At 48.2% G+C, this 12858-nt stretch overlaps 1 protein-coding gene across 1 annotated transcript; it reads left to right on the top strand.

The window, feature by feature from the left end:
- The first annotated feature begins 2257 nt into the window (after positions 1–2257).
- Positions 2258–12155, top strand: MCFD2 (multiple coagulation factor deficiency 2, ER cargo receptor complex subunit). The gene is made up of 4 exons (XM_055327990.1): positions 2258–2389; positions 7753–7913; positions 8695–8854; positions 10370–12155. Exons 2-4 carry the CDS (start codon positions 7765–7767, stop codon positions 10496–10498), a joined length of 438 nt encoding a protein of 145 aa, XP_055183965.1. The 5' UTR covers positions 2258–2389; positions 7753–7764; the 3' UTR covers positions 10499–12155.
- Positions 12156–12858: the final 703 nt, after the last annotated feature.

The raw sequence follows: 12858 nt of genomic DNA, 5'->3' as shown, positions 1-12858 counted from the left end.
ATGGGCTAGAATGGGGACAAGAAGGTGTGCAGGGAAGTCAGTTAGGAAGCTCTCCCTGTAAGTCAGGTGGCAGATGATGGTTTCATGGATATCAATTATACTTCAGTAGAGCTGGGGGTGAAATAAGAGTAGCTCCTGGAATTTTGGCTTGAACAACAGAATGGATGGCAATGATATTCACTAACGTGGACAAAACAGAGAATTACATGTTTGGGGATGAAAATTAAGCAGTAGGGGGTAGGCAAGTTAAGTTTTGAGATGCCAATTAGGCATTCATGTAAAGATGTCAAGTATGCAGTTTGTTTTTTGAAGCATTAGGAATTATAGGAGAAGGTCATCGTTAGAAAAAATTGGGGAGTCACCTGCTTATAAATGGTACCTAAATCCACAGGACTAGATGAAATCACATGAGAAGAGTGGTAGATAGAGAAGGGGACTCAGGATTGAACCCCGGGCACTTTGATATTTATAGGTTGAGCAGAAGATAAACCAGTGAAAAGAACCCAAGAAAGAATAGCCAGTGAGGTAGGAGGACTAACTGAGAGTGCATGATGTCAGAAAACAAGAGAAGCAAGTGTTTCAAAGTGGGAGTGGTTGACTGTTGAATAGTACTGAGAGGGCAAGCAAAAACAGAAGGGGCCACTGGATTTGCATGGAGATAGCAGTTGCAGTAGCATGGTGGCGAAGAAACCAGAGAACAAGCTTCAGTGATGATGGGAATCATCTATAGGAAGCAATTGGTAACTCGAGAGAGAGATAGAGGGTAAGATCCACAGAAAAAGTGGGAGTATTGGCAAACAGAATCAGAGCACAGGGCCATGTCTTGTGTATCCAGTAGCTGCTAGAGCAGTCTAGGACATAGGAAGTACTCAAGAAACGTTACTGGATTAATAAATAAATGAGCAAATGAAAGAATGGATGGATGGCAGATGCAGGGCTGAAGAACGAGCTAGGTCCAACTTCAGAGTAAGGAAAGAAGAAGGGGGCCTTGAATTAAGAGTTTCTTCAGGGACTTTGGGATCCTGGGATTTTTCTCTGGGCGGAGGGTTGACATTTCATTCTCAGATGAAGATGGGAGAAAGAATGAGGCACTGCCAATGGCAGTTACCTTGGCCAACTTTCAAGGCCCTGATCTGCTAAATAACACAGAATGCAGGGAGGGTTCTGGGTTCATCCACTTACTTAACCTTTCTTTCTCTCCCAGTCTCTCCCTTTCTGGATCCAGACTCACGAAAAAATGATTTTGTATCTTTAGGAAAACAAGTGGGAAGAGGGGATTTTAAAAAAATGACAGTCTCGGGGCAGCCTGGTGGCTCAGCGGTTTAGCGCTGCCTGCAGCCCAGGGCGTGACCCTGGAGACCCGGGATCGAGTCCCACGTCGGGCTCCCTGCATGGAGCCTGCTTCTCCCTCTGCCTGTGTCTCTGCCCCCCTCTCTCTCTGTGTCTCTGTGTCTCTGATGAATAAATAAATAAAATCTTTAAAAAAAAATGACAGTCTCACATTCCTTTACCCATTTGGCCAGTAGATATTCATGGAACAACAAGTCTTGGGTGGGGGGGGGTAGTTGGAAGAGGAGGATTATGCGGGGTTTATGGTTTCTTTTGTCTGTGCATCTGTTGTTGTTTTGCAGTGCTTTGTCTTCTACTAAGATAGCAGGTGATGCCACGAACTGCACAGGAAGGTGGTCTTTGAGCGGGGCTGCCCCTAAAATCTTGGCGGGCCTCGTCTAACAAATAGGACGTAAAGGTTACAGATGATGCGGCTGGTGGAATACAGCAAGCAGAGGCTAGAGGTAGGCCGGTCTTGGAGTCCCAGCATCTCCGAGGCGGTTCAGCAGAGTAATTCGGGGTCCTATGATGTTTCGTCCCAACCTGCAGTCGGGGGCACCGAGGAACCTGTCCAGGTGGGGGCCGCAGCCTCCGACCCATCGCGTTAACCATCCGGGTCCCACGCAGGACCGCGTTCCCAGCAACCCTGGAGGCGCCGGGGGCCCCCCCAGCCCGAGCCGCCTGTGGCCGGGGAGGGCAGGCAGAGGAACGGCCTCCGCTGGACTCGAGCCCGCGACACGTGGAACCTCCCGAGCGGTCCGCGCGGCCCGGCGCCGAGCGGGGGGCGGGGCTCCGCGGCGCCAATGGGCGGGCAGAGGGGGCGCGCGTGCGCACGGGGGGCGGGGCGGGGGCGGGGCTCCGCGGCGCCAATGGGCGGGCAGAGGGGGGCGCGCGTGCGCGGGGCGGGGCGGGGGCGGGGCCGGGGAGCCGCGTTCCGCCGACGGGGGCTGGCGAGGCTCACGCTGGAAGGCTTCGCGTCTGGAGACCTGCTTGGAACCCCGGGCGCAGCGGAGGTCGGGCTTCGGCGTCGGAGGCTCGCGACCCGAGCCTGGGGAAGGAGGTCGGTGGGGCCCGCTGCGGGGGGGATGCCGGCGCCCCTCTCTCGGGCCCGGGTCGGGGTGGGGTCTCGGCCTCCGGGCTGCCGCGGGAAGCTCGGCCGCCGGGAGCAGAGCCCCCTGTGCTGGGACTGGCGGGCGGGGGCTCTGCAGCCGGGGCGGGGCTCTGCCCTCCTGGAGCACCTGCCCGGGGCCCGGGGGCCTGGGGCCTGGGGCCTGGGCGGCACGCTCCGCCTGCCTCGGGAGCCCCGGCCTCCCGCCGGCTGGGACAGCACACAGGTCCGGGGGCAGGCGGGGAAGCGCCCCTCTCCTGCGCGCCCTTCGCGGGCACGACAGCCGCAGGCACCGCTGCCCAGACCAGAAACCTGAGTGCCCCTCTCCCTCCCCGCCCAGCGGCGCTCCTGGCGACTTCCACGTCGCCCCTGATCGTCGCCCCGATCGCTCGATCGTCCCTCTGCCGAGCGAGTTCAGTCCACGGTGTGAGCTCCCGCAGGCAGCCTCCCGGCTGGTCCCCTGGCCTCTTGATCCTCTGCGGTTTGCTGCGTACTGCAAAGCCACAGTGATGATTTTTTTATTTTTAAGATTTTGTTTATTTATTCATGATAGACACAGAGAGAGAGAGAGAAGCAGAGACACAGGCAGAGGGAGAAGCAGGCTCCACGCAGGGAGCCCGACGCGGGACTCGAACCCAGGTCTCCAGGATCAGGCCCCGGGCCGAAGGCGGCGCCAAACCGCTGAGCCACCCGGGCTGCCCTCTTTTCACAATTTTTGCCTCAGTTCTCTTCCCCACCCTGCTTCGATGGATCAGGTCCTCTGGCCAAGCAAACCCCCCCCTTTCCCCCCCTTATCAAGTGGACCAGGTGTTCTTCCTGCTTATCCTAGGATACAAGGTGTCCGTTCCCTGCCGGTCTGCAGAGTTATTCAGAGGAGCTAATCATATCCTTCCATCTGCCTCTACTGTGTCTTCAACCTTATTGAGCCTTTTTTGAGTTCCTGGACTGGACCGAGTTTCTTACAGGCTTAGGTGTTGGTTACATGATTTTCGTTCTACCTGAAGTACTGTGTACTTTGGTTGTAAAAGATCCTTCTTGTCCTTCCCGTGTTACTCCAGGTGTGTGCCGGGGTATCTGCGGTACTCCATGGGTGTCTGTTTACTGGTCTCTCTTTTCCGCCGGGCTGTAATCAGTGTGACGGGAGCCCATCTGAATCACAGTTCTGTCCTCAGCGCCTGTGTGGCACCAAGCTGTTAGTAAAGAGTGTGTTGGGTGAATGCATAAATGAAGCCTGGTGCTCTGTGGGCTCCCCGAACAAACCTGTAGATCAAGTTATTAAAATGCCCTGCTTTTCAGAACCAATTCTCAACCCCCAACCCATGTAGCAATTTCTTTGGCCCAGGAACCTGGTTCTATTCTTGCCTTCAGTCCAGGACCATAGCAGTGATAGATGGGAAGTAGTGTTGGGAGTTTTTCTTTGGCACTGACTTTGGGTACAGGATGTCTGGATATTGGTGAGTGTGGCTGCTTTGAGTTTGAATTGACTGAGGGCCCCAGCATGAGAGAAAAGCTGCTAACAGCTGCTGCAGTCTTTATGGGAGGGAGGCTGGCTCCAAACTCTTACAGCCGATAGGGCCAGCGACACAATGAGAGGAGAGGGTGGGCCAAGCTGGCCAGGCCAGCCCTAGTGGGAGAGCTCCAAAGAAAAGTTATTTTTCCAACTTAGGCCAGGTCTGTGATAGGGAAACATATCTAGGTGCCAAAACCCACTGCCCTGAATCAGACTTGAAGGTGTGCTATTCTTGGGTCAGCTTAGTACTTTATGATTGGTAGAGTCAGGGAGAGACAGATAAGATAGGCTCCTGGCCCTCACAGAGTGAGGGAAAGAGAACAGTTTGTTTCCCTATGTTGTGAGAGGCTGCAGACTGAGGCGGGAGGAGAGACTGATTGGTGTGGCTGGAACAATCCCGAGATGCATGTGAACGGGACCTGGAAGTGAGAGGGAGGCTGGATGAATGGAACGGTGGGAGCAAAGGCTCTGGGCCTGGAAGAGGCTGCTGCATCAGCGAGCAGAGCCCCGTCACACTCCAGGCACTGCAAAACACCCACCTCTGAGCATCATCAGGCACCAAACTCCTGGGACTGAGGCTTCTCCTTGTGAAGGATGTCTCAAAGCATGGGTTGGGTTCGGAAGTCACCTTCAAAAGTCTCTCCTTTGGATTTTTTTTTTTTTCCAGTCTGGCCTTTATAATTTCCCAAAGAAGGTGATGAACTTCGAAACTGCTGGGGCTTATCTACCAGGCTGTTTGCTCATGGCCTTGAACTAAGTCATTGAAGCATGGGTGATACATGTTCTTCAGGCAAAGGGGAGTCGCTTATGTTTCTTTTTGAATGTGACCCGTTAATTTGTTGCTCCTCTGTGTTTATAGATTGGGTTAGAAACCTGCTACAGCAGACCGAGATGAATCATGTTCAAAACCAGTGGTACTTGGCCTTTATTCTGCTTCCCTTGAAGAAGGGAAATTACTGTATTAATTATCACTTGGTTGCTTTTTGGTGCCATTTAAATAGAACCCATCCCTCCTCCATACACACAATTCGATATATTAAGCTTCCAACCACATAGTTATAGGAAATGGTTCATTGATCACTCAACTGTCAGATCTTCAAAAAAAGGTTTTATGCTCATTTACATTGACATCAAAACTTGGCAGCATATCTGTGAAGGCAGGAATCCCCCTTTAGCCTCTAAGGACTATTGCCCCATGGGATGAGAACTGCCAGGCACTGTGCCTGATGCTAGGAATGTGGATTCAGTCCCTGCCCTCATAGAGCACAGTCCAACAGGGAGCACTGACAAGTAATCAGGCAGTTCTCAAGGATGCATTCACAGCAGTTGTCAGGCAGGACTCTTCTGAAGGGAGGTACTGGGGAGCATATGGGAAGAATGCCTAAACCAGACTCGGAATTTTTTTTTTTTAAGATTTTATTATTTATTTTTTTTCTCAAGAGACACAGAGGAAGAGAGCAGAGACACAGGCAGAGGGAGAAGCAGGCTCCATGCAGGGAGCCTGATGCGGGACTCAATCCTGGGGCTCCAGGATCACGCCCTGGGCTGAAGGCAGGGGCTAAACTGCTGAGCCACCCAGGGATCCCCAGCAGACTCAGAATTGAAGAGGAGTTGCTGGAGAAAGAGATGTATACTGTGCATGAGTCTAGGATGCTTGGGAGAAAGTGGCTTCCCTCTCTGGTCTCTCCTACCCCAGAACTCTAAAGGTGCATACTGAGACCAAGCTGCACTGCTCTGGCCTGACAGTCACTGCTGGGAGTAACTTGAGACCTTGTTTTCGGGTACCAGGTACAATGGCAGTGGCCTTGTCAGGTTCTGTACACTTTTATTTGGTAAAACTGGGAATGCAGTTTCTGTTCCTGAATTATTTTCCAGAGATAGGAATTAAATGAAAGCCCCCCCCTTTAAAAAATTCATCCTTCCATCCATACCTATTGGAACAAAATTATGGGATACATTAAAATACATATTTGTAAATAAAAAACATGTTTTTACTAGAAACTTTAGAATTCATAAAAAGTAAAAAGAAAAATCAGAATCACACCTCATAATTCAAAAGATAATCTTTAACAATTTTTAGTCATTGTTCTATGTATGGAATACAAAATTATTCTTTACAGTCATGTGCAGTCTGCTCTTCTTTATTAAATGCGTATTAAAGATCTCTTATTGTTAAGTATGACATTGCATTATGATGTCCCTATACAGTAGTAAGATTAGATGCTGCTTTTTGGCACCCTGGAAGTTTCTTCCCAGTGATGGTCATTTCTTTAGGGAGAGGACTGTGGGAGTGGATACTGCTGATAGGTAAAAGGGGTTTGGGAAATATTCCTGACGATTGTAGGAATGGCATTCTCCCAGAGTCTCACCCTTTGGGATGGTGATGGATTATAGCACAGCTACTTCTCAGTCCCTGATGCAGGGCATGGAGGTAGCAGCCACTTTGGAGTGAGCTCTGTGGGTGGTGGGTGCGAGGGAATGAGCAGCACCTGGAGCTTTCTCTTTCCTGCTGTTGGTTTGGGGGTATGGCTCTAGTTGGCCCATTAGAAATCACTGGCCCTTGTTACCCACAGAATCTGCCACTGCCTTTTGGAAGGTGGATGTGTAGACTTGGTGTTGGTGTGGAGGACTCTTGGTGGTCCTTCATCTTCCTTTTTTTTTTTTTTTCCTTCATCTTCCTTTTTGAGGTTGGTCTATAAGCCCCCAAAAGGACTGGGAATTTTAGTCTAACAGTTAATAGAGGCCTGCCTGCGCCTTGGTGAGGAATTCTGGGAACAAGTACTCCTGCCCTCAGGAGCTGGCAGGGGAGCTGACTATGCCTGGTTGGCCACAGTTCCAGGTCTAGCCAAACTCCAGGAGTACTTGATGGCATCCTAATGTCTCTGTAATTCTTTCCATTGCTCTTTCACAGTGGTTAGTTTACCTGCCTCTGTCACCGTCCTGGGAGGCAGACAAGGCAGGGTTAATGTGGTCTTCTCTGTCCCCAACTGTAGGCCTTGATGTGACCCACTTCTTTGCTTCCCTCAACTATCATATTCCTGCCTCTGGTCTTGCTCCCCGAAATACCTTGCTCCCAGTGTGCTGCTGGATGAGCCATTCTGAAACCAAGCTCTGGTCTCTTGCACCATGCACAAATGTGCAGTGGCGTCTATTCATCCTCCAGCAACTACAGCCTCCTTGGCCTGGTGTGCAAAGCCGTATCCCAAAATGGCTGGTCAGTCTCTGTGTCCTGTTTTCCTCTGTTCTGCCGGCTTCATAGCCTCTAGGCTCCCCCCTCAACTAAACCGCTTGGAGTTTCTTTCCCACTCATCTGACCTGATTCTGTGCTCACACCATTGCCTTAGTCCTTCAGTCCCCACACATCCAGGGCGTGTTTGTCTGTCCAGGCCCAACTGAAGTGTCCCAGGTCTGTCAGCCTTCCCTGACCCTCACCCCACAGGAAATTTCTTCCTCTGAAGTTTCAGTTTTATTTTTCTTTAGGACGCTTCACTTTCTGCCTTATTAGTTCTTTCCATAGGAAGTATTTTTACCAGACTGTACACTTCTTGTAGGCAGGAAAACTCTTCACATCCCTTTAAGCTCTCATTGCGTTACTTGGCACTTTGAAGGAACTTCAAAAAATGTGGAGCCTTCCCAGCCCCCTTGATTCAACTGATGGGGACTTGGAGGGCCCAGTTGGACAGTCTGTTCCCCAGTCTTGTTCCTTTCACAGATCCTTCCCCAGGAGCACACTGTGTCGTCACATTTTGAAAGAACCTTAGCTCTGGTGTTTTCACCTGTACCTTCTATGTTCCCTACCTCCCAGGTACCGGCGACCATGAGATCCCTGCAGCTGCTCAGAACCCCCTTCCTGTGTGGCCTGCTCTGGGCCTTCCGTGCTCCAGGGGCTGGGGCCGAGGAACCTGGGGCCAGCTTCTCCCATCCCGGCAGCATGGGCCTGGATAAGAATACAGTGCACGACCAAGAGTACGTATCCAGCCAGGGCTGGGGGCCCAGGGCCTCCCCCTGCAGCTGCAGCCTACGGCCAGCTGTAATGGCTCCCTCCATGCGCTCTTCCTTCTTTTTCTACAACTCCTTGACATTTTTCAAGGATGATGCTTACTCCTTAGAGCCACCTGTAAATCAAGCAGTCTTTTTTCCATCATTTCATAGACGGAGGATCTTGAGGCCTAGATGGGATAAATGACTTGCCTGAATTCATTCTGTCTCTCTCTTTCACCACAAGCAGACATACAGACAAACCCCCACCACACGCACATTCATACTCGTGTGTGTATGTGTACGCACATGTTCTCACACATGTATACACCAGTAGTAGTGGCAGGATAGAACTGAGGTTTCTTGACTGACCAGACAGTTTTCTTTTCTTATTGGCACATTTAAACATGAATTATTTGTTGCAACTTTTGTCGTGGGCCAGTTAGCCTCACACATTATTTATTATCCTAAAATTGGTTCAAAAAAACTTATTTTAATTGTTAGCCCCTGAAAGTGTTAGAACAGCATTCTAATAATGAAGAGGGAAGAACACCCATAGTCTTGCCAGCTTAACAGGTGAACTGTTTGATTCTTTCCCTGCCCCTTTTATGGCCTTGCCTGTATCTATCATCCTTGAGTGTGCTCTGTCTCTCTTGTTTGTTTTTCTGGGATGGGTGAACTTTCCGATCTTGAATTTTTCAGTCCTTAAGGTTTGGGGATGATCCCGGGGTTGCTGCTGAAAGGTCTGAGTCTAACTATTGGTTTTTAGGCATATCATGGAGCATCTAGAAGGTGTCATCAACAAACCAGAAGCAGAGATGTCCCCACAAGAACTGCAGCTCCATTATTTCAAAATGCATGATTATGACGGCAATAATTTGCTTGACGGCCTAGAACTCTCCACAGCCATCACTCACGTCCATAAGGAGGTAGGTCAGCCGTGGCTTAGTGGACAGTGTCTTGGAAAGCCTTCTTCCTGCACCCCACCCCCTAACCCGGCCCTGGCCGTTCAGTCCCTAGCCTTGATGACTGTGCTGTACTTGCATCTTCTTTTTCTGCTCGCCACTTCCTATTCGTAGCCCCTTCTCACAAAGGGTGACCTCTGAGGCTGAATTCCCCCAGGGCCTTGTTTCTCTGACAATTGCTATAGGCATTTCTGCCATGCACTAGAGTCTGAGAACCAGCACCTAAAGGACAGATCACATTGAAATTCAGAGCAGGAGAGAAGTTTTGTTTGTTTTTTTGGGGGGCGGTGGGAGAAGTTTTTTTTTGAGAAGAGTGGCGAACCAAGGGACCATGGGATCGAGGGACTCAGCAGAAATTGAGGGTTCGTGTGATATTATACAGTGCTCCATATGAGACGGTTTCCAGAGCACTTTCAAGTGGGTTAGAGAGCTTGATTGATCTTTGCCACAGCCTGTGAGTAGCCAGGGCAGGTGCATTTATTACCCCCATGTTACTGGTGAGGGAACTGAAGTCGAGATGGTGTGTCTCCTGGTCTAGTGTCTGTCCTGCTCTGCCACACTGCAGTCCATAGAGAGGAAGAGGGGCAGAGCTGATGATGTGTGTGCTCCCGTTGTCTGCCGGAAGAACAGGTGTGGGTTTGCTTTGAAGGTGGCAGGGAGCACCGACGGCTTTGTGCAGGAGAATAGGCACTATCACGGGAAGATCATTTGCTGTGGGAGGGAGACTGATGGGCATGGGAAGACTTGCATCAGGGGGAGAAATTGTGATTCAGCAGTTCTGGCAGGCGAGGCTGGTGGTGGCGGTAGGAGAGCAAAGGGTGCACGTGGGGGAGGTGCCAAAGGAAGAATCAGCCTAGATGGACAGTGTTAGCACTCAGCACAGCGAGCTCCACTCTATCTGCTTCTGGAGCAGGGCACCTTTCACCCCCAAGAGGGTACCCTCACCTCCAAGATTATATCCACTTCCTCTGGTCAGCAGCTCTTTCCTCTTGTTCTGACCCCAAGATGCTGTCTGGTGCAGACTGCTTGCGCTTTACAAGGGCACATTGCATCCAGAGCTGACCCTCTGGAGAGCCTGGGTTGTGAGCTTTTCTCTAAGACCAGTTTGTGGGTTTGTGGGAATTAGGAACCTCATCATTCTGTGTGAGCCAGACCTACCTTTCTGCAGTGAACATATGTTACATTTGTAATTAGAAGAGAACGAAAAGCAACTTTTAAAACAAATAAGCAAAGAACGAAAAGCAACTTTTAAAACAAATAAGCAACTTTTAAAGCAAATAAGCCTACTTTGAATGCATCTTTCTTTTTAACTTGGGTTGTTGTGAATTGACTATCTGATAGGTGATTTGTGGATTCTTAGAAGTAGCTATATACTACACCAAAGGAGCTTGTGGACATATGAGCACGGACATTTTGGACATTAACTAAGCACTTCTGGTAAAATATGTGACTCATCATTGTCTGCTTTGTATTTTGTAGGAAGGGAAACAGGCCCCACCTGTGAGTGAAGCTGAACTGATTAACTTAATAGATGGTGTTCTGAGAGACGATGACAAGAACAATGATGGATACATTGACTATGCTGAATTTGCAAAATCACTGCAGTAGACATTGTTTGGCCATTAGTTATATGCAAATATGACCCGTTATAATGTGATTGAATACTTTTGGTAATTCAAAATAACTCCTTTCCAAAAAAAAAACAAACAAAACAACAACAACAAAAAAAAAAAAACAAAAAAAAAAACCCCAAAAAACTCCTTTCCAATTACTGCTACAGTATTTTGGTAAAAACCTGTAGCAGTTTATTACACTGGGGTGAGAAAGAGAAATCAAGAGAAATATAAGAGAAATGGGACATATTGCAGTCCCAAAGTACTGTTAAATTTCTTACTGGACAAGGGCTTGATTAAAGAATCCTTTTAAAATATTGGATAATTGGAGCGTAGTACTCAGGAACTTGACTGTAGAATACTGCTAGTCTCTTGGTTTTCATTCATGCTACTTGAAAAGTAAGACAAGCTTTGCCGAGTGGACACACTTTTCAGTAACCGTGAATAATAGCATAAATGCCAAATGTTTCCCCTGGTGGATCCTGTCTCTTCAGGTAAACATGCTCAGTATTCTGAAAAGTTCCCCTGCAGCCTGAATGGTGACGTGCCCCAGAGCAGGGGACTATAAGGCTACTCAAAGCCACTGCATAAGAAGGATGCCAGATCCTGAGTTCAGCTAGCCGTAGAGTCTAAAATTCCGTCTCTTATGGCACTTTGGAAATAACACACCATTGACCTAAGTGATTGACATTTTTTTCACTTTTCAATTTTATAGAACTACTGCCACATCCTTTCTTTTAGGTTTTCTTCAACTTAGAAGAGACCTTGAATTTAAAAGTGTCTTTATTCTAATCATTAGCAAATGTTTTAGCTTTCTTAATATTTGTATTTAACCCTTATTTCTGGGGTTTGTTTTTGCAGTTTAAAAACTATTAGGAATGCAAGGACTATATCCCTTCTGCTTGGTGCAGTGGTGGGGTAAAACTACTTACCTGGACTTGTGTAAGTGAGGAGTGAGATCACCAGGCACCAACTGCCACCAACTACATTAGAAGGAATGGTGTTTAAATTACCTCTTCTAGCTTAATTATGTGAATTCTTTCCAATCAGGAAAGATGAGAAAAAGAAACCTAAAAACTCTTTAACAGAATGAATTTCAATAATGGTTGAAAATGAGAAACAACAGCAAATTATAATTTGATTTATTGAACGCGATGGATGTGCTGGGATGGAAAACCCAAAACGATGGTTGAATGGGGAAAAAACTGCATAGAATTTGCTGTAAGATGTATGCAGACTTATTTTCTTTATTAAAGTATTCTTATAAGGGGATCCCTGGGTGGCTCAGCGGTTTAGCACCTGCCTTCGGCCCAGGGTGTGATCTTGGAATCCCGGAATCGAGTCCCACATCAGGCTCTCTGCATGGGGCCTGCTTCTCCCTCTGCCTGTGTCTCTGCCTCTCTCCTTCTCTCTCTCTCTCTCTCTCTCTCTCTCTCTCTGTCTCTCATGAATAAATAAATAAAATCTTAAAAAAAAGTATTCTTATAAGAAAACATACGTATTTGTAAAAATGTTTTCCTGTATCAAGTATTTGTGCAATGAGAGCTGAATTGTAAACTATTCTTGTAATATCTAGTTATTTTGAAAGATTTATATAATGAATCACGGATATATGACCAATAAAACTGATGAAACAAAATAAAGAGCAGTTGATTTTGTCCATGTAGGGGTCTTTTCCTCCCACATGAAGGTTTTGCTTATTTAACATAGATGTTTACATATACCTACTTCACCACAGGTCCTACGACTCTCCCTGGCTATGCCCTGTTCCTTTGGGCAGGGGTAGGTTCTCAGTAATCAGTCACTTTCCTCTTTTTCTGCATTTCTTCTTCTGAATGAAATAACTTTTTTGGACCTTTCTTTCCTGGCCATGTTCAGATTATGATAGCCTTGTCTAGCTTAGGAAAATACAGTGTTTTCTCTTGGAGTCTGGTGACTGTTTTTCCTTTGCCAGAGAGTTTAAATAGGTAGCATTTTTGGAAGCCTCCCAGGCCCAAACAAAAAGCACAGTCTCCCCTGGTGTTTTGGGAATAACATTTTGTTCTACTATTTGAAAAGGAAAGAAGGAAGGAAAGAGGGAAGGAAGGAGGAATAATGGGAATGAAGAAAGTTAACCATTGCCTTCTGTCTCCCCTGCACCTGCCACCAGATCATTGGATCTTGCGCTGGCTCTTCTTCATCCAGAGCTGCCCCTCTGGATGGATCTAATGAATGGCCCACAGTTGGAAGAGCCTCATACTGTTGGCTGCTGGGGAGGGACTGAGATCTGGAGAGGGAGAGAAGCGGATCCTCAGAAGGTAGAATCACCCCATTAAATAGACAAGACGGACACCTTCCTCCTCCACAGCTGGCTTC

Source organism: Nyctereutes procyonoides, unplaced genomic scaffold (genome assembly GCF_905146905.1).
Source record: "Nyctereutes procyonoides isolate TBG_1078 unplaced genomic scaffold, NYPRO_anot_genome, whole genome shotgun sequence".
Taxonomy (NCBI): Eukaryota; Metazoa; Chordata; class Mammalia; order Carnivora; family Canidae; genus Nyctereutes; species Nyctereutes procyonoides.
This window is presented reverse-complemented; position numbering and strand designations above follow the sequence as displayed.

Bases quoted from the DNA above. Each gene is read 5' to 3' on its own strand.
- MCFD2 (XM_055327990.1), top strand. From the start codon at position 7,765: ATGAGATCCCTGCAGCTGCTCAGAACCCCCTTCCTGTGTGGCCTGCTC. The intron at 7,914-8,694 runs GTACGTATCCAG...ATTGGTTTTTAG, and splicing joins AATACAGTGCACGACCAAGA to GCATATCATGGAGCATCTAG. The intron at 8,855-10,369 runs GTAGGTCAGCCG...TGTATTTTGTAG, and splicing joins TCACTCACGTCCATAAGGAG to GAAGGGAAACAGGCCCCACC.